The sequence below is a fragment of the Podarcis gaigeae genome (assembly GCF_964106915.1).
Source record: "Podarcis gaigeae genome assembly, chromosome: 10".
Classification (NCBI taxonomy): Eukaryota; Metazoa; Chordata; class Lepidosauria; order Squamata; family Lacertidae; genus Podarcis; species Podarcis gaigeae.
Window position 1 is genome coordinate 60,105,907 of NC_139686.1, and position 21,200 is coordinate 60,127,106.

At 42.0% G+C, this 21,200-nt stretch overlaps 1 protein-coding gene across 4 annotated transcripts in view; it reads right to left on the minus strand.

Moving 5' to 3' along the window:
• TRABD (TraB domain containing) overlaps positions 1–21,200 on the minus strand; it is a 40,898-nt gene that overhangs the window by 10,140 nt on the left and 9,558 nt on the right. For 3 of the 4 annotated variants that reach the window (XM_083699435.1, XM_083699438.1, XM_083699436.1), the window contains exons 2-7: positions 17,738–17,800; positions 16,351–16,429; positions 12,604–12,770; positions 11,763–11,903; positions 8,991–9,101; positions 7,098–7,237 (exon numbers count right to left, since the gene is read on the minus strand). In XM_083699435.1, the coding sequence (XP_083555561.1) occupies positions 7,098–7,237; positions 8,991–9,101; positions 11,763–11,903; positions 12,604–12,770; positions 16,351–16,429; positions 17,738–17,761 (662 nt within the window). In that variant the 5' untranslated portion in view covers positions 17,762–17,800. Of the gene's footprint in view, positions 1–7,097; positions 7,238–8,990; positions 9,102–11,762; positions 11,904–12,603; positions 13,919–15,128; positions 16,430–17,737; positions 17,801–21,200 lie in introns of all 4 variants that reach the window. The other variant, XM_083699437.1, reaches the window with a different exon arrangement.

A 21,200-nucleotide genomic window follows, 5' to 3' on the forward strand; every position in this document is an offset into this window, starting at 1 on the left:
TCCAACTCCTTCTGTTCTTATTAGGTTCCCGGTAAGCCCTTATGGAATATCTTTCGGATTGCAGTCTTTTTTGGGATGTGTTTATTTTCTCTAAATGCAACGTTTCTGAAGGACACAAAGCTACCTTGTTTGCTCCAGCCATAGCCTGAAACAGATACGCTACTGCCTTCAAATGTGGGGGGGGGGGGGAGCAGTGCAACTATATTACAAGCGGAGGCAATTTCTTGTGGGGGCTCCACCACCCCCCCCCATGTTGGCGGATGGTGTATAAACATGCACAGCCCCATTACGCCCTCTTCTGGGTGCAAAAGGACCCATGCGCCAGCGATCGCGTGTCAATTGGAGGCAGCTAAAACGGTCGCTGCCTGTATTGTGGAAATAGCGCATTCTCTCTGTCAATCTCCCTGCGGGCCACAACTTAACAACTGAAGGGCTTTCCTAGAATAAACCAATAGTAGGGGTGTATGCACCTAATGAGGGGAAGGCGGAATTTTTCAAGAAACTGCATGAGACTCTATCAGACTTTATGGACTATAAAATTGTAATGATGGGCGATATGAACGGAGTAGTCTCCACAAACATGGACAAAGCTCAAAGACTTGTGATATCCAAGGACGGGAGACTACCAAAGGCTTTTTTTGAAATGACCGACAACATGGACTTAATAGACATTTGGAGAACAAGGAACCCTCTAGAAAGAGAGGGAACCTTTTTCTCCGAAGCAAAGATGACATGGACTAGAACTGACCAAATTTGGATCTCCAGCAATCTGGCATCAAAAGTTAAGAAGATAGAAATCTGCCCAAAAACCTGCTCCGACCATAATGCTGTAAAAATGGAAATGAAACAAACAACGGCGGGAACATTTCGATGGAGAATGAATGACACCCTCTTAAAAGATGAAGAAATCTACAAGAAGGCCCAAAAAACTTTAAGAGAATACTTTGAGATAAATTTAAGAACAAATGTGGAGAAAAGAACAATCTGGGATGCAAGTAAAGCCGTGATGCGTGGTTTTCTTATTCAGCAGAATTCCCTAAAGAGAAGAAAGCAAAAGGAGAGGGAAGAGAAAATCCTGGAAAAAATAAAGGAAGAAGAGAAGAAGTTAAGATCTAAACCAAAGTCACAAGAAATATTAAGAGAAATAAAATTCTACCAGATGCAATATATGGAACTGATGAATCAAGAAATAGAATGGAAGATAAAGCAGATGAGACAAAAGACATTTGAATCGGCAGATAAATGTGGGAAACTGCTATCATGGCAATTGAAAAAAAGACAAAAACTGAATACTGTAACATCTTTGGAAGAAGATGGAAGAATAATCACTAGACCAAATGAGATAAGCAATTGTTTTCAAAGCTTCTTCAAAAAACTGTACGCGCAAGGCCCAACAAACGAGCAAGAAATAGAGGAATTCATCAGAAAATATGGACTTTCAAAAATCTCAGAACAGAATAAGATGACCTTAAATGGGAGAATAACAGAACAAGAAATAGAGGGTGCCATTCAGAATATGAAATTGGGGAAATCTCCAGGACCGGATGGTTTAACTGCAGGATATTACAAAATGTTAAAAGAATGGTTGACTCAACCATTGAAAGAAGTTTGCAATCAAATTTTGGAGGGGAAAAAGGCTCCCGAATCGTGGAAAGAGGCATTCATCTCACTTATACGAAAGACAGAGACTGGCAAAAGCCAAGTAAAAAACTATAGGCCTATATCACTGTTGAATGTGGATTATAAAATTTTTGCAGACATTCTGGCAAAAAGATTTAAAAGAGTGCTAGTAGGGGAGATTCATAAGGACCAAACAGGCTTTCTCCCAGGGAGATATATGTCAAGTAATGTGAGAAATATTTTAGACATTCTGGAACTGTTGGAAATGGACATTAACAAAAAGGCAGTTTTGATCTTTGTGGATGCGGAGAAAGCCTTTGACAATATCAATTGGAATTTTATGATGAAGAATCTCCAGGGAATGGGGGTAGGCCAAAGATTTCAAAATGGTATAGGTGCGATATATGCAGAACAAAAAGCAAAATTAATCGTGAATGGTATGGTGATGGATGATATATCAATAGAAAAGGGTACACGACAGGGATGCCCTATGTCTCCCCTCCTGTTTATATCTGTCCTGGAGGTTTTGTTAAACATGATTAGAATGGACCCGCTGGTTAAAGGTATTCAGGTCGGAGCGAAACATTATAAACTAAGGGCATTTGCAGACGACTTAGTTCTAACATTACAACAGCCAGAGGAGAGTACGAAAAGAGTGTTGGACCTAATTGAGATATTTGGTCAAGTGGCAGGATTCAAATTGAACAGACAAAAAACAAAAGTGTTGGGAAAAAATTTGACACCGGAAGAAAAAGATAGATTTCAAAATGTAACGGGTTTGGAAATTGTTAAAAAAGTTAAATATCTGGGGGTAAACTTAACATCAAAAAATGCTAATTTATTTAAGGACAATTATGAGAAATGTTGGACAGAAGTGAAAAGGGATCTAGATATATGGTCTAGACTGAAACTTTCCTTGTTAGGCCGTATAGCTGTTATCAAAATGAATGTATTGCCGAGAGTGTTATTCTTGTTTCAGACTTTACAAATTCTGGACAAGATGGAGTGTTTCAAGAGGTGGCAAAAAGATATATCTAAATTTGTCTGGCAGGGCAAAAAGCCCAGAATTAAGTTTAAGATCTTAACAGACGCAAAAGATAGAGGGGGGTTTGCCTTGCCGGACTTGAGGCTCTACTATGAGGCAGCAGCTTTCTGCTGGTTAAAACAATGGCTACTTCTTGAGGACACAGACATCTTAGATCTAGAAGGTTATGATAATAACCTCGGCTGGCATGCGTATCTGTGGTATGACAAGGTGAAAGTGCATAAGAGTTTTAAAAACCATATGGTATGGAAGGCATTGTATAATGTCTGGATCAGGTACAAAGATTTAATGGAAAATAAAACCCCCAGATGGTTATCACCAATGGAAGCAAAAGCAGTTAAAAAACTTAACATGGACTCAAATTGGTTAAAATATGATGAAATGTTAGAAAAGGATGGAGAAAAGTTTAAATTAAAGAGCTATGAAAAATTAAAACATAGAGTTAGAGATTGGCTACATTACCACCAAATAAATGAAGTGTTTAAGCTGGACAGGAAAGTAGGATTCCAGAGTGAAAAGTCAAAGCTAGAAACGGAACTGTTAGAACCCAATACAAAAAACTTATCTAGAATGTATAACCTGCTGCTGAAATGGAATGTACAGGATGAAACGGTAAAATCAGCTATGATTAAATGGGCACAAGATGTTGGTCATGACATTATGTTTGCTGACTGGGAACAGTTATGGACCACCGGTTTGAAATTCACAGCATGTACTGCTTTGAAAGAAAATATTATGAAAATGATTTACAGGTGGTACATGACTCCAGTCAAGCTTGCTAAGATCTATCATTTGCCCAATAACAAATGTTGGAAATGTAAGGAAGCTGAAGGAACCTTCTATCACCTTTGGTGGACCTGCCCAAAAATTAAGGCCTACTGGGAAATGATCTATAATGAAATTAAGAAAGTCCTTAAATGGACGTTTTCAAAGAAACCAGAGGCTTTTCTTCTGGGCATGGTGGGCCAATTGGTACCGAAGAAGGATAAGACTTTCTTTATGTATGCAACCACGGCAGCAAGAATTCTTTTAGCAAAGTATTGGAAGATGCAAGAACTACCCACTCTGGAGGAATGGCAGACGAAGGTGATCGAATATATGGGATTGGCAGAGATGACCGGCAGAATCCGTGACCAGAGGAAGGAGGCGGTGGAGGAAGATTGGAGAAAATTTAAAGTATACCTTAAGAACTATTGTAAAATATTGGACGGTTAAGATGTCGAGAGGCTAGAAACAAAGAACTACAGCTGTAAATCGTAAATTAAAGGGGGAAACTTAATGAGAATATATAGAGAAATTGACTGAAGGGTTGCTGACACATTATAAAATAATGATGCAGAGAAGGGGAGGTATGGGGAAGTCATGTTTTATGTATTTGTTTGTGATTTGTTTGTTTTTCCTATACCCTTGTTCCCTGCTTTTTTTGTTTTGTAAAAACAATAAAAAATTATTATAAAAAAAAAAAATAGAATAAACCAAAGGCAGCCCCCATTTGCGCAGGGGGGAAGCTAGGCGAGAAGGAACTGGGGGGGTCATCTCCCCCGCACTGGGGTAAAAGCCACTTAATTTGCACAGTCCTCCCTAGTGGGAGGAAAACCCATTCCAGGATTCTCTCCTCCATTTTGTGTACCTGATGTATTCTGGTATCTGCAAGACATATGAAGTTGCCTTATCCTGAGCTACAGAACCCTTGCAATGTTCTTGCATATAAATGATGCTCATACACACAGTTTAAATATCCAACACGACCACAGCTTCTTTTCTCTCTCAGTCTTTTCTTTTTTTCACAGCTCTGTAGTGCCTGCTATATTTCTCAAACGGCCCTTCTTACCAAACACATTGCTCATTCTATTGCAGACAATGAGATTCTCTTGGGTGTACGACGGATGCAAATGGTAGAAACCTACTACTGCATATAATGCAATTTTTTATACACAGCAGCCGAAAAATAGCACTGCGAGGCACTGAATCACACCGAAATGTAAACATGCATATAACTGCTTATGGTAAAAGAACATCTCACTGCTGTTGCTGTGATGGATAAAAATAACCTGAAAATTGCCACGATAGAAGCACTTGTATTAGAAAAAGCTCTGTAGCCATGCATGAATGTATCAAATAATTCGCTGACTACCAACACAGCGTAAACAAAGCCCTAGTTACATGCTACTCCCTCGTAGGGCGATGGTATGATGACTGGGGAGTGGGCCTGTGCTTTCAGCCCCACCAATTGTGTTCACTTACAATAATAATAATAATAATAATAATAATAATAATAATAATAATAATAATTTTTTATTTATACCCCACCCATCTGGCTGGGTCCCCCCAGACACTCTGGGCGGCTTCCAACAAAACACAAAAAAATACAATAACCTATTAAACATTAAAAGCTTCCCTAAACAGGGCTGCCTTCAGATGTCTTCTAAAAGTTTGGTAGTTATTTTTCTCTTTGACAACTGGTGGGAGGGCGTTCCACAAGGCGGGCGCCACTACCGAGAAGGCCCTCTGCCTGGTTCCCTGTAACTTGGCTTCTCGCAGCGAGGGAACCGCCAGAAGGCACTCGGCACTGGACCTCAGTGTCCGGGCTGAACGATGGAGGTGAAGACGCTCTTTCAGGTATATTGGACTGAGGCCGTTTAGGACTGTGCATTGTGTACAGCTAGCTGTAAAGACAACTCAGCATATGAACTCTTGCTTATACGCAGGGTCAAAACTAGGCTTAAATTCACCTGGGTCAAAACTAAGCTTTAATTCACTCCCGACATGTGTTTGCGTACACACACACACACACACACACACACAAGCACACACACAGAGGCTGGGAGCCTCAATGGCTCCCCTCTGGAAACTTCACCTGGGACAAAAACCCTGACTAGTACCCCCCTCGACCCCATAGCTACGGCTCAGTCACATGTGTGAGCTCTGTGAAATTGGGGCATCCACACAACCAGGAATCCTGACCCTTTACACGTGAACTTCTTACAGACAACAGCACAAAAATTACAGGAAAGAATCAGGGGCGGGTCTCAAAGTGCACCCCCTTTCGCCACACAATTGCTTGACGTGCAAGTAAAACGCATGTTTTACAGAGGGCACCGAACACTCACTGACCCTAAGAGCTATTTGGCATAGCTTAAGAGCACTTAAATAAAGAGCAGCAAGCAGGATCTTGTCCTTTTATCAGGCGTTTTTACACAGGCACTCCCATTTATGTGGGGGAGGGGGGGTTTACATTCTGAGGCACTGCATGCGTCACTGAAATTGCATATACAGTGGTACCTCTGGTTATGAACTTAATTCGTTCCGGAGGTCTGTTCTTAACCTGAAACCGTTCTTAACCTGAGGTACCACTTTAGCAAACGGGGCCTCCCTCTGCCGCCGCATGTTTTCTGTTCTCATCCTGAGGTAAAGTTCTTAACCCGAGGTACTACTTCCACGTTAGTAGAGTCTGTAACCCAAAGTGTTTGCAACCTGAGGTGTTTGTAATCCGGGGTACTGCTGTAATTGAAACCCATGGGAAAATCCTGCAGATGTCCTGCTCCCATTTCTCCTTTTAGCGATGTTTCTTCTGGATTCGGCGTGATTGGTATACACGGCTGTGCATACACTGAATGCATGTAAATGGGGGGGGGGGGCTGCCTGCATTTCAACGGGATGAATGTTTATGTATTAAACTTACATTCTACCCTTGTTCCTAAAGGAACCTAGGGTGGCAAAACAGGTGATTAAATGTATTTAAAAATCCAATACAGATGGGAAAGTTCTCAACCAACCAGATTCCTACATTGTACAGTACAGACCTCCAAATAAGGTATGTCAGGAAGCCCTCACCTGTGATCAGTTGGGTCTAAAAGTTAAAGGTAAAAAGGTAAAGGACCCCTGGATGGTTAAGTCCAGTCAAAGGCGACTATGGGGTTACGGCACTCATTTTGCTTTCAGGCCAAGGGAGCTGGCGTTTGTCCGCAGGCAGCTTTCTGGGTCATGTGGCCAGCAGGACTAAACTGCTTCTGGCACAACGGAACATCGTGATGAGTGCCAGAGCGTACGGAAATGCCATTTACCTTCCCGACACAGCGGTAAATATTTATCTACTTGCACTGGCATGCTTTCGAACTGCTAGGTTGGCAGGAGCTAAGACAGAGCAACGGGAGCTGGGATTCAAACCGCCAACCTTGGCAAGCCCAAGAGGCTCAGTGATTTAGACCACAGCCCCTTCAGTTGGGTGTAAAGGGGTTGGACGGGGAGTTTGGTGTTGACAGGAGCTGGAATCCCAACAATATCCAGAGAGCCTCTAGTCTACTGTTCCAACAGTTGCCCTTTCTTTTGTTGTTACTGGCACCAGAAATATTTGCCAGCACCATCAGAAGATATACCCCAGGGCTGCCTCAAGTCTGAGCACCCAACCACAAGTTGCCACACTCATTCCTACCTGATTGGGTCAGAAAGGAAGCAGAGGCCCCAAGCAAGCTTGACCTTTTGCCAGAAAGAAAGTGCAGCAATGGCCCTCTTGAAGGTCACCGGGATTGGCCTGTCCCCAAGATGAAATTTGCAGAAAGGTACTTTACTAGCCTGCAAGATGAATATGAACATTAGCGATTAGACAGCATTACATACAACAGGATGCTAAGGCACTACACAGGGTGTGTAACATAACAACAACAACAATAATACAAATAAATCATTTTCAGTTTAGCTATCTTGCATAAAGGCTTCTTGCACAAAGGTTCTTTCAGGGTTTCATAGCTTACATCAGGCTATTAAGTTGGTTTTCAGAAATGATCTGTTTTCTCTTAGAGAAACTGTTGAAAGCAGAAGAAAAAAGGGACACGAGTAGCAGTAGCAAAGTCTTCAGACCTCTCTGAGATGCAACAGTTTCACTGTCCATTTCTGGGCACAATTCAAAGTGCTGGTTATAGCCTAGAAGGCTTGGGGGCAGGCTACCTCAAGGAAATTACTTTTCCTCTACAATCCCAGTTGAGCTCTTGTCCTGCCAATGGAAGATGAGCGTTTGGGCAAGAATTCAAGACAGGGCCTTCTCAGTGACTGCACCCAAACTTTGTTGATGTTGGCAGGTAAAACAGTATCTTAAGAGATGTTCAGATTACTGAGTGGATTTGTCTTGTTTTGCATTTTAATCGTAGTGAGTGGTATCTTACAAAGTTTTCCTAAATAGCAGATAAACTGAAATTAACGAACTAATGGATTTCAATGGGTCTACCCTAGGCAAAACTTAGTTGAATGCCACTCAACTTGTCTAACTAGTGACAGCTGTTGTCTAATTTTCATCCTCTCTAATTTGATTATTCTTTGCTTTTTACTTATCATTTACACTAATTACTGCTTATACTTTATTGACTGGTCCCCATTTTGCTATGTATTTCATTGCTAACTGTCATTAACCGCATTTTATATGAAAAAGTGTGGTAAAAATAATAAATAAGTGTTTATGGGTTGAAACTTATCATAGCAGCATTTACAGCTATACTGAATAATTACAAGTTACCAAAGCAGATTGGATACAAGAGACTCCTCAGACTAGCATGGCTAAGAAAGTGCAAGTGCTGTCATCACAAATCAAATGCAATTTGCGTGGACAATTCACATGAAAAAAATCGAACTCAATCAGTCAATCGATATAAGTTTATTGTTCTAGCTAAAGGCCATGACAAACCCGCAGAAGCAGTACCAATAAACAATACAGATTATAAATCCATAAAGAGAAGCCAACAAACAAAATTATCAACTGCAATACCCATTGAGAAAAATGTTTCAATATGCAGTGAGAAAAAATGCTTTAATATTGGCCAAGGATTATGGTAATAGTTCTAACACCTCTCTCAAGAAAAATAAATTCAAATTTATGAGATGATTTGCGCGATTATTGACAGGGGGAATCAGACAAAATTTGGCTTAATTGCTATCCGAAAATCTATTAGCCTAGCAGCCGAGACATGGGACAAAATGAATCACACACTCAATTTTCTGATATGTTTAAAGTTCCCTCGGCAGCCGCAAAGGATACCATTCATATTACAGCTTTCATTATGTTTTGCCAGCGTTATAACAATCAGACTGAAAACGGTAGATGGGAGGCCCAGATTTTTAAAACCAGATGTTCTTTGAACCGGTAATTATTATTTTTTTCCAGATTTTGATTTGTTTTTAAGAGACAGAATACAGCACAAAGAATTTGGCCCAAGTGAAACCCACACCGGTTTCTGTCGCTGCCAGCCTCCCACAATTCACTCAGCGTTTTTTACCTCAGGGGCGAAATCGCACACAAAATCACACACTTAAAAGAAGAAAGAAAGAAAAGTCTCACCTCTTTGAAAGCCTCCCTGAACTCTCCTCCAGGAGCCATTCCCAGCTGTTCTGTGATATGTGCAGAGACTTTCAGTAGCAGCATTTGCATCAACCCAGACATGACTCCATTCTATCATAAGAAGAACCATTAAAAAAGAACGAGTTAACCTTTTACAGATTACTAGAAAAGACAAGATGCACGGTGCCATTAATAGCTGTGATGAAACACAGCTGGCGAAGGAGTAAAACACCAAGTCCGCCTCTGGGAGCTGATTTATTGCTGAACACAAACCCCTTTATTTCAACATACAGGATCGTTGCTAAGAAGCCTTTTAGACATCTGCTAATTTGTTTCCTTGTGGAGGAACAGAGGAGAAAATAGCACTAAATTAACCTGTCTGGCGGCGTAATATTTATTATTTCTACCCACCCACCTCTGCCCGAGAGAAGAAAGTGACTCAAGTATGCAAATAGCATGGGTAATTCCTTGTATAGGTTTGCAATTATAACAGATTGGCATAGACTTATTTACCTATTGCATAAAAAGGGGGGGATTGCAACATTTGAACAATTTAGAAGCACACACACAGTACAAACAAAGCTTTACACTGAAAGTGTAGAAAATACCTAAAGCATGTACGTAATAGTTTCAGAGTTGAGAGATGAGGGTTTTAAAAATTATTTTTAAACCTGTCAACTCAGCTAGTTGAGAAAGTATATACAGGAGTACCTCGGGTTAAGTACTTAATTCGTTCCGGAGGTCCGTTCTTAACCTGAAACTGTTCTTAACCTGAAGCACCACTTTAGCTAATGGGGCCTCCTGCTGCTGCCGCACCGCCAGAGCCTGATTTCTGCTCTTATCCTGAAGCAAAGTTCTTAACCTGAGGTACTATTTCTGGGTTAGTGGAGTCTGTAACCTGAAGCGTATGTAACCTGAAGCGTATGTAACCCGAGGTACCACTGTAGATGCAAGAAAATCTCATGTCATGTTAGTTCTTGCTACTCCTGCAACTAAACACCCTTCCCACTGTGTCCTCCCTCAGAAGCAGATTATCACTGGGTACCAGCCTCCTTACTTAGTTGTCAAAAATGTATATTTGGTTTCAGTTTGATATTTACAGATGACCTTTTCGCCAGATATCTATTATCTACCTTTACACAATGAGTGTGGAGGGTATTTTGGAATATTAAGGTGACTGTATTGGATAAAAGCATTGGACAAAGTATCTTTTAGGTTCACACTGAGAAATATGCTGGAAAACAATTCTAGCTCACCCCTGGAGAAAAACTAGAAACTCCTGTGTTCCTGCTTTCTTATGTGTGGCAGAGTTTATGTCGCAATGCTGTGAAAAATGATCCAGGAAGGAGAAACTGTTCCTTTAGTGCTGAGTCACAAGTCAATGGCTAACCATTCTCCTCGCTCAAACTTGGGCAGTAGTTTTCTGTTAGGCGGACAGCTTTCCAAATGCCAACAGATCTGCTCTCAAGCAATGGACGTTCCCGGGACAGGCAGAAACATTTGCAAGGTGAAGTCTTGCTTGCCAAGGGCACTGAGGAGACTTCATGGTGTCGAAGATGTGCAACACACATCAGTTGTAATTTTACAGCTTTCCTGACTGTCCAAATCCATCTGATTTCTGAAATCTACTGTACATAGGACATAACCCTTTGCTAAAAACAGAACGTGATGCCTTGCTTTGGCCGTCTAAATGTCTCTCAATTGCATGCAGAGTTCCCTGGGAAGAGGGATTGTTAACTACTCTGTGAACTGCAGCTCTGTGTCTCCCAAGACCTCTCAGCACCCTTTACATACTAAATCTCCTGGAGCATTTAATAAATTAGTCACCTTTTTTTTTTAACTATTATTTCTAAGTTGACCTCCTTTGTAATGTTTTATTTTGAAACCTTTAAGATAACATTTTAGTTTTCTGTTAATTATGTTGTTTTGGCTGTACACTCTATGTTTGACTTTCTTCAGAAATGTTTGATTCTGAATTGCTTTATTGATGTTTTAAACCGCTTTCAGATTTTTCTTTAAAATATAATGCGATATAGAAATGAAATCAATCAGAATTGTTTTTTTAATGTTATGACTTTTTAAAAAGAAAAGTGTTATCCTGCAGCAAAATTAGACATAAATAAACAATGTTTTAATGGAAACAGAGATTATCTGAAATAAAACAACAGAATATATAAATTGACTAACTAGAATCGCAATTGTGATATTATCATTTGCATATCTTCTACAGGAAATTAGTGGCAGTTTAGGGACGTATTTTTACATCTTTGAAAGCTTATTGAAGAGGCAGCAGGAAGTTCCAGATACCAGTGTACCGTGCTGGACTAAAGACTTGCTTTCAGAATGTATAAAACAAATAAAAGTCTAGCCATTTCTTGCCACGGGGGAGAGTCTCTTTATTTGGCTTTTGATTAAGAGAAGATTTTCTGCTGTTGCATAGGACCATATTTTGTTGCACCATCCTCCTTTAGCCTCCCCCTCTAGCTGTTTACCTGCATGGAATTTTTGCATGGGTATCAAACTGGACTTTAATCCTGTTATTTGGTTTTACATAAACGTACCGTAGAGCTCTGCTCCACTGAAAACCTAGTCCCTGCATATCCCTGCTTTTGTAACCCTCCCTATAGAACAAAGCCCTGAATGGGAATGGATGTGCAATTAACTGCATGTTCATACAAGCCTTGACTACGCCAGATTATAAAAAGTTAGGAAAGCAGTATTTCAATTTCGCATACAGACGGACAGATGATTTTGTCACCGAAGAACTCCTACCTGTTTTATAGCTTGCTGAAGTTTCTCCAGATTGATTTCTTTGGCTTCCTTTAGCAATGTCTTTTCATCCATTTTTAACATAGAAACTCTGTATTGGCACAGCTCAACCACGACCACGTCAGGCTGAACTTCTTGTATTGTCTGAAAAATACGGATTCAGTTGCATGCTTGCAGTACTGATGTTTTCCTGGGAGAAATGTCCCAAGCATATCGTAGCAGAGTCCCAATCCACAAACTATTTTTTAAATAAAACTGGTTTTTGTTTATGTTTTGGAGGAGAATATAAGGTTTCTCATCTAAAAAGAGAAAAACTCTCAGGAAAGAATGTGTTTATTTATTAATTACACATTTTTGTATTTTGCTGTTTTCAGCTCAAGGACTTTAAAATATACACCTTTAAAATATTTCGGGAAAAAGAAAGAATATTGCCAAACAGTAAAAACAAACAAATTCAAGAGATTTTTCAGTGCCCTCCTCCTGCCAAATTACCCATATCAGCTCTCCGCAGAGAAAACAGGAAACTGACCTCCTCGTTCCCCACAATTTCTCCACCTCTGCATAAATTCTACCCAACCCCTGGCCTCTGCAGCTTTGTTTGAAACATGGATGATAAGATTATCTCCTCACAGGTTCATAATCAGGATGAATAACATGGGAGAAGACTACAGTATACACGATAGAACCTCTGCACAAATTGGTTCTATATAAAGTTATCCAGGACCGCAGCTACATTCCCAACCCAAATTGTAATCCTTTTCCGCGTTACAAAAATAATCAAGGTTTCAAAGGTGAACTTCCGGCCCCAAGGGGGGGGCGGGCTTTTAAGGCCCCAATTTTTTACCTTCACTACGTCTCTTTTGCTGCTATCACTGAAGTGAGCAGTGCCAACAACATATACTTTGGAGCCCTCCTCAGTGGACAGTTCCGTCACGGTGCTTGGGAGGCTGGGCTTTTGCTTTCTTCTCTTCATCTTCATCTCCAAAAGTATTTTCAAAGCATCTGCATCAGCTGCATATAATTTGAATAAACAAACTCATGTTTAGTTTGCGTATTCATCTCCCACTTTGCCGCAATACCTATGAAAAGGATATGAATCGACCACAGTCGTACCTTGGGTTCTAGAACGAGATCTGTTCCAGAAGCCTGTCTGACTTCCAAAAGCATTTGAAAACCAAGACGCGGCTTCCGATGGGTTGCAGGAGCTTCCCGTACTCAATTGGAAGCCGTGGAAGCAGCAGTCGGACGTTCGGCTTCCAAAAAAATGTTCGCGAACCAGAACACTCACTTCCGGGTTTGCGGTGTTCAGGAGCCAAACCGTCCGAGTCACAAGGTGTTTGAGAATCAAGGTACGACTGTATAATGTTTAAATGGAGCCAAAACGTTCGAGTCACAAGGCGTTCGAGAACCAAGGTATGACTGTGCAATGTTTAAATGGGGCCAGGTCAAAGTTTTGACCATAAACATTCTGGTGACAAATGGGAGGGTTTCAGGATAAGTGTGTGTGTGTTTGAAAAATATCCCCAAACCACCACCTTCCTTGCCCTTTTTGTGCCCTGCTCACTTCATGTTTGCAGCAACGTTCCCCCCCTGCTTGGCCCCAATCCAGAGCTGGTGCCAATTAAAAACAAAAACACAGAAGGAGCTTCTTATAGAAGCAATATCGTCACAGTGCTAATCAGATCTGGCTGCATGAAGTCACCAAGCCATACCAGAGGGACAGCGAGGCTTGCTTCCTTGACTCTGAATAGACAGGCATTATCAAGATAATTCTCAGCCTGCTCCCCATCAAACTGGGGATGGTATAGGGGGTGGAGTTGAACTTTGAGGAAATTTTTTCACAAAATACTTCCTGCTTTGGCGCCGACACAGTTTATAATTCATGTGTTATACAGCCTTAACCTTTGTTTTAGGAACAGTCTGTTTTCTCACAAGATCTCTACACAGGATAACATTAATGCTATTATAAATATGGCATTATACTTTTATTTTGGGGGGGGGGGTAGGGGAATGTAAACTGCCTTCAGAGGACTGTACGGCCCTATAGGCAGAACACAAATGTCTGAAATAAATATATGGATCAACTTTATGTAGCTGTTTTATCACATTAATTTATAACTGCCTTCCCTTCAAAGACCTATTTTGTCCTCACAACAACCCTGTGAAATATAATTTTCAGAAAACCTATCATCCTACTCCTGGTGGCAAAACTGATGTTGCTTCAGAAGGGGATCCCAAAGAAAACAAGCTGCTATTGTTATCTGCAGTTTGTTTAAAAAACAATTTTGAGTAGTGAATAGAACAAATGTTGGATAGGAAAAAAAACATAGTTGCTGTAATTCCCAAGACAGTTAAGGTATCAAACCAACAACCCCCAAGTTCTAGTTCCTTATTCTCATTACATATTTCTTAAAACATGTCTCCTTCAGGATTGTCAGTGCAGAAAAATAGGGGGGAAACCTGAATACTGGAGGTAAAGCTCCTACACTTTCCAGAGTCTGCCAAAAAAAAGCAAACCTCTCTTTTACTCTCCTTGCTGAAAACTAATCTGATTTGGCTTGGCTTCAAACGGAATAGGAAAGGGGGGGGGATTCCTGCATTCTTATATGGTTATTGCTGTACTTTTAATTTAATTTAACATCCCAAGACCATGAAGTTCTTATTTTCACTTCAGAAGCTGAAAATCTTCAAACGCCACCACAACCCAACCCTGCCCTTCCTTCTCGAGATGAAGTATTTTTAAGCTATTGAAGCAATGACTCCCAAGTTCCAGTCCCCTGTTCCCTCATTAAGTTATTTCTTTAAAAATTAAGAACAGCAAGTGCAGAAGGGGGAGGAAAAAACTCAATACTGGAGAGGCAGGAGCTACTACTTATAGAGAGCCTGCAAAAAAATAAAATAAAACCCCAGCAAGCCTCTAGTTTACTCCTTGCTGAAACAAATGAGTTATCTGATGGTGTTTCCTGCTTGGCAGGGGGTTAGACTCGATGGCCCTTGTGGTCTCTTGCCAACTCTATGATTCTATGATAAATTGATCAAGCAAGAATAAAGGGAGAAAAAAATCCCTGCATTAGCTCAGAACCTGAGAGTATAGCGCTGATATCCCCACGGTCGCAGGTTCAATAATCCCCATATGGGGCAGCTGAATATTCCTGCATTGCAAGGACTAGATGACCCTCCTTATTTAATTTGCTAAAGCATTATAATCTAGAACCAGACCCTACAGCTCTGGCTTCCTAGCAGAAGCTACTCAAACCCCACCAGCACCCAAGCTCCACCCTTTCTCCCCGCAGCCATTACTCCTCTTGTAAACTATCGTTGTTGTTTTTTCTGGTCTATGACCGTAATAAATTAATTCATTCATTCAACCCTGTGAAATAAATTTAGTTCAGAAATGCTGGCTGGCTCCAAATCATGTGGTTAGCATCCTTGGTACCTAAGTGCCCAGAATCAGCAACATCCCATCAAGAGAGTAATTCTCTACCCAGCATACTGGGTTTTCCATAAGCAGCTTGATGATTCCATTGCAGCTGAAAATATTGCTCTACAGAACTCAGCTCAACTGGTTTAAGTACACCATGAAATTCTGTATCGAAAGGCAGGGCAAAAATATTTCAGCTAGTCATCTAATTAAAATAGGACCCAGACACATTGCTGGTGATAATACTCCGAAGAATGGTACCCAGAGAAGATGTGGTGCCCACGGTCCCCTGCCTCCTCGTTAACTTAAAGCACAATCCTATGCATGCTTTCTCCAAAGCAATTTCCAGGGTGCTCAATGGGATTTAGGCAGGGGGTGCTGTGGTCTAAACCACTGAGCCTCTTGGGCTTGCCGATCAGAAGGTCAGCGGTTCGAATCCCTGCAACAGGGTGAGTTCCCATTGCTCTGTCCCAGCTCCCGCCAACCTAGCAGTCTGAAAGCACGCCAGTGCAAGAAGATAAATAGGTACCACTGCGGCGGAAAGGTAAACGCCGTTTCCGTGAGCCTTGGTTTCTGTCACAGTGTCCCATTGTGTCAGATTTCATGCTGGCCACATGACCCAGAAAGCTGTCTGTGGACAAACGTCAGCTCCCTTGGCCTGAAAGTGAGATGAACGCTGCAACCCCATAGTCGCCTTTGACTGGACTTAACCGCCCAGGGGTCCTTTACCTTTTTTACTACCTAGAAAGTGTGTTTAGGATTTCAGGCTTAGACATTGTGCCCATGCTAGTTAAGTATTCCAATGTGCCTTAGGATCTTGCCCATACATGCATTACAACAAGATGGCAGCTTGGACTGTACCACTGAAGGTTCATTTCTGAATGCCTCCCTGACAAGTAAAAACAAAAACATCAAGGGAAAGGTCCCAGCTGCCCACTTTCCTGGTTGCCACTGGTCCTCTAGAGACAAGCGCTCAAAACACGACTATCATCCCTCCACATACTGGAATGGTGCAGTCCATTCTAAAGTGGTACAGTCCATTCTACCAAGCTCTGCCACTGCATAGGTAGACTTAACCCTCACCCACCCCAAACTCTAGCCATTAACTGCTTTAAACCAATACAAGACGTAGGAGGCAAAATGGCTTTGCTATCCACAACCATAACATACAAATATTTGACGCAATGCCCGCAGCTTCCTTCGGCCCATCTCCTTGTGCCTCGGGTGAAGGTGCTGGTTCTGCAGCCATCTGTGTTGGATTAAAAAAAGGGGTGAATGGCCCGAGTGGAAAGAAGAGCTTGAATAAAGCATGTTTTGTGTGCGGATAAATCGACGATTATAACATATGCTAGAAGCTGATAAATTTAAAACACAGTCTGGGCTGCAAGGCAAGTTTTTTTTTTTTGCATCTTGTAGCAAAATTGCTTCACTTTGTGGAGCTCTATGCCAGAATGATGTGGCTCTGATTTCAAGTCACTAGCAGCTCAAGATACATCTGTAGGGTTTGTGTGAGGGCTCAACAAAACAAGCACACTATCTCTGCTATCTTGCTGGCATAAATTAAACCCATACTGCTTTCTCCATAGAAGACAATGGGTGAGTGCCCATATTTGCTCATTGGGGTGTATTAGTGGTGTTAATAATAATAATAGTAATAATAATAATAATAATAATTTTATTATTTATACCCCACCCATCAGACTGGGTTTCCCCAGCCACTCTGGGCAGCTCCCAACAGAATATTAAAAACACGATAAAACATCGAACATTAAAAACTTCCCTAAACTGTGCTCCTTTCAGATACAAAGTAGCCATGAGACATGTTGGGTTTTTAAATTAAAAAAATACATAAAATTCCCCATAATGCAACACACCCATAGATTCACAAATTACATAAGGCAGAAATGGGAGCCTGTGGCCCACTAGGGGTTACAGTGGTACCTCAGGTTAAGTACTGAATTGGTTCCAGAGGTCCGTTCTTAACCTGAAACTGTTCTTAACCTGAAGCACCACTTTAGCTAATGGGGCCTCCTGCTGCTGCTGCTGCGCCGCCGAAGCACAATTTCTGTTCTCATCCTGAAGCAAAGTTCTTAATTTGAAGCACTATTTCTGGGTTAGTAGAGTCTGTAACCTGAAGCGTATGTAACCTGAGGTACCACAGTATTTTATAGAGATATGAGAACCAGCGTCGCTTATCTATCTCCAAGAGAAGGCCTAGCTCCCATCATCCCTGACCATTGGTCATGCTGGCTGAGGCTGATGGGAGCTGGAATTTAACATTTGCAGGAATTTAACATTTGCCCTTTCTACCCTGGATAAGGCAGAAGGCTGCAGAGCAAGCAACACAATACATTAAACTTCTTATCGGGTTAGTTGCTGCCTACAAGAAATACATGCCACAGTGACTCAAGCTTCTCTCTCAAAAGATCTCAGCGTGCTTTGGTTTTCAGCTTCTGCAGCTCAAGCACAGCAGCCCCTCAGAAATTTTGTTAAACCAAAATGCCCAGTGAAGCGTTTTCCGCTCTCCACACAGGGTGTTGCTGTTCCCAAAATTTACCTCCTGCTGCTGTTCCCCCTCCATCGCGAGAATGTTCTTTAAATTCCACCAGCCAGATCAGACCTGCAAAACGTTAAAAGAGGGGTAGAGAAGTTCAGGGGTAATAATTAGCAAGGTGCAAAGTATGTGCTTAAAAGATTTAATGATTGGCTAGTGTTTGGCAGTATAGATCTGCACAAATGTTGTTATTGAAATACGCAAAAGCGGTGATACACGACGTAAGGATTGTCTCTGTTGTCAATTGGCTTTTTGTGCCTATTGATTCATTCAAAAAGGTGGAAAGATAAATATATAGGGAAGCCTGAGCCTGAACATTCTTGTCCAGAGGCAACTAGCAGGAGCGTGAAGCTTGGTCAAACATACTTAGAGGCCACATTTCAGTTACTTCCTCTCCTTCTTCCTCCTGAAAGAGAACCCATCTTCCCCATGTCAGAAACACAAGAATACAAAGAAAGCACTCTCATCTGCTCAGCTGGTTCAGTATTGTTTCATAAACCATTTCCTACCAACAAACCCCCCACAGCATAAGCCAAAGCACACCATCCATCTGGTTAAAAAAAGATAATTCTGCAATAAACGTGTTAGTCATTAGGATGCTAGAAAGGCTATTTGATGCATCTGCAATACCAGACTAACCCAGCAAGCTTTCTGAAAGTTGTCAAGAGTTCAAAGTTGTTGGTTTTTAAAATATATATATAAAAGGCGCATCAGAACAACTTCTTTAAAGGCAAAACTTTCACCAGTGGCCTGGGTGGTATGTAGGGCTGGGCGATATATCAATACATTATCTAAAACCGGTTTGAAGTCCATATCATGATATCAGTTTCATATTTTTTTTAGAAAATATATTTATTAACCCATTTCAACATAACAATTTGTCAATCCTCATAATCATTTACATTATTTCCCCCCCTTTAGTCCTCCCTCAACCCTCCCCCCCCCCACAAAGGACTTCCCTCAGCTCCTCCTCCCTGATTTTTTTACATATCTCGTTTTCTGCATGTTATAAAACTGTACAATACATGTCCTTGCTTTATCTATCATATGTTCAACTAATAAATTTGTGAATGCTTATTCAAAACCTGCCAAAGAGCCCAGTTCATTTTGTTGTCTTTTTAGATAGTTTGTAAAAAGTTCCCATTCTTCCCTGGTCACAGGTGTCCTTTTCACACAGTTTATATGTCAATTTAGCCAGTTCTGCATAACTCATCAAATTTTCTTCCCCCGGTTCTTTCGTTGGGATTTCCTCATTCTTCCATCCTTGTGCTAACAAGATTCTTGCCACTGTTGTTGCATACATAAAGAAGTTCTTTATTTTTCATAGCAGGTCTTGTCCTATAGTAGAGGTAAAGGGACCCGACTCGGTGGCCGACTCTGGGGTTGCGGCGCTCATCTTGCTTTACTGGCCAAGGGAGCTGGTGTACAGCTTCCAGGTCATGTGGCCAAGATGCCTAAGCCACTTCTGGTGAACCAGAGCAGCACACGGAAACGCCGTTTACCTTCCCGCTGGAACGGTCCCTATTTATCTACTTACACTTGGACGTGATTTCGAACTGCTAGGTTGGCAGGAGCAGAGACCGAGCAATGGGAGCTCACCCCGTCGCAGGGATTCAAACCGCCAACCTTCAGATCGGCAAGTCCTAGACTCTGTGGTTTAACCCACAGAGCCACCTGCATCCCATCATCCTATAATGTCCTATAATCCCTAACAAAAATGCTTCTAGTTTTTTTTAACAAATGTCAATTTAAACATTTTTTTTCAATTCATTATATCAGTTCTATCAGTTTCATAATTTTTGACCTTGCAATATATTGCAAACATGGGGTGTGGGTGGGTGTGCTATGCAAAAACCATGAAGCTAGCCAATGCCTCTATATAGCTCTATTCTTATTTCAGGTATAGTGATATATCAGTATATCACAATGCTTAGCTGGTGGTATATCACGATATTGAAAACGAGCTATCACCCAGCCTTAATGGTACACTTGTGGCACATGTGTCATTCATAGCATGTGTAGTATTCTTGGACTGGAGCAAGAAGAGTTGTATTCCTACCTGTCTTGTCTTTGCAGTTCTAGTTCTCTGACACAGTAGGCAGCAGGCAAAAGTTCATCCAGGTACTGCCCATGTACTTTAGCTCACAGTCCAACGGCACACCCATTTTTAACCTCTTCTTTTTGCACACACACACTCGCTCATCAAGGGTGAGCTGTAATAGTCACTCAAAGTAACCCTCTGTATGAGCACCTTGTCTGTGACCAGCAGTTAAGCCCAGGGCGATTTGAAGTCCTTGCATTAATAGAGAACTTTGAACGAGCACAAAACCCATTTGCAGCCAACGTCGCAAAGTTGTCTTTGCACAAAAAGAGCAACTCGTTGAACCGCCGTCTGGTAGGGCCCTCACAGGTAAATTTTTCGAAAGCAAGGTTATCCAAATTTTGGTTTCCCATTACCACTGAGTATCCTGAGCTTGCCGATGAAGCGGTATCTGTGTTGCTATCATTTGGGCAGTGCATATCTTTGCAAGACAGATTTTTCAGCAGTGACTACTATGAAGATGAAACAGAAAAGCAGGCTATGTTATCAATAACCAGACTACGTTTGACATACCCTGCAATATGCAAGCTCAGCCATCCCACGGATATGTGCCATAATGGCCTTTAACATGAAAAGAAAACTATTAAATATACTCGTGGTTTGTTATAACTTACATGACTTGTGGAACTGTACAATTCAGGGCTGGGCGATGTTGGGCTTTCAACATGGCGGTGTTTCGTCAGCCAAACATTGTCGCTTGGCAATAAGCTGAGATGTTGAAAAAAGCTGCACTGGCCCCAGCCAGGTGAAACTACTGGAGGCAGTTGAGGTGCTTTCACCATAGTGCCTCTTGGGCTGCGGCCAATACAGCTGGTCCCAGCCTGTTGCTCAGCTGGAGGGCGGAAAGGCTCCTGTCCCCAGCTGAGTGAGCCCTGAGGCCCCTGCCGCTTGTGTGCAACCAGCAGGGGCCTCAGGGCTCCTTGGCCAGGCTGCCTCTGCCTTCGCTGGTGTGGGGGGTGGGCGATCTACCTTGTCCGCTTGGCCCCCCCACTCCCCAAAGACGGACCAAGTGGCAATAGCCAAGCGCACAGAACCTGTCAGGCTCTGTGTGTTTGACTGCCTTTGCAGGTTTTTCCTCGTTCACCCCAGGAGGAAGGACGCAGCCCACCCTCCCAAGCGAAGTCTGCAAGGCGTGGGGTGCAAAGATCACCCCATCCACACCTTGTGGAGAGGGGCTGCTGGAGAGCGCTGGGCCAGCAGCAGCATCAAAGAGCCCCTACACCACTTGCCTGCCTTCCACTGGGAGGAAAGGCGTAAGATACCCTCCCAGAGGAAGGCCACTAGACAGTAGCCAAGCAAGGCCACAGCCCTGACCCCACTCCTACTCTCGTGCAAGCAGGAGTGGGGTTGGGGCTCTCTCAGCTG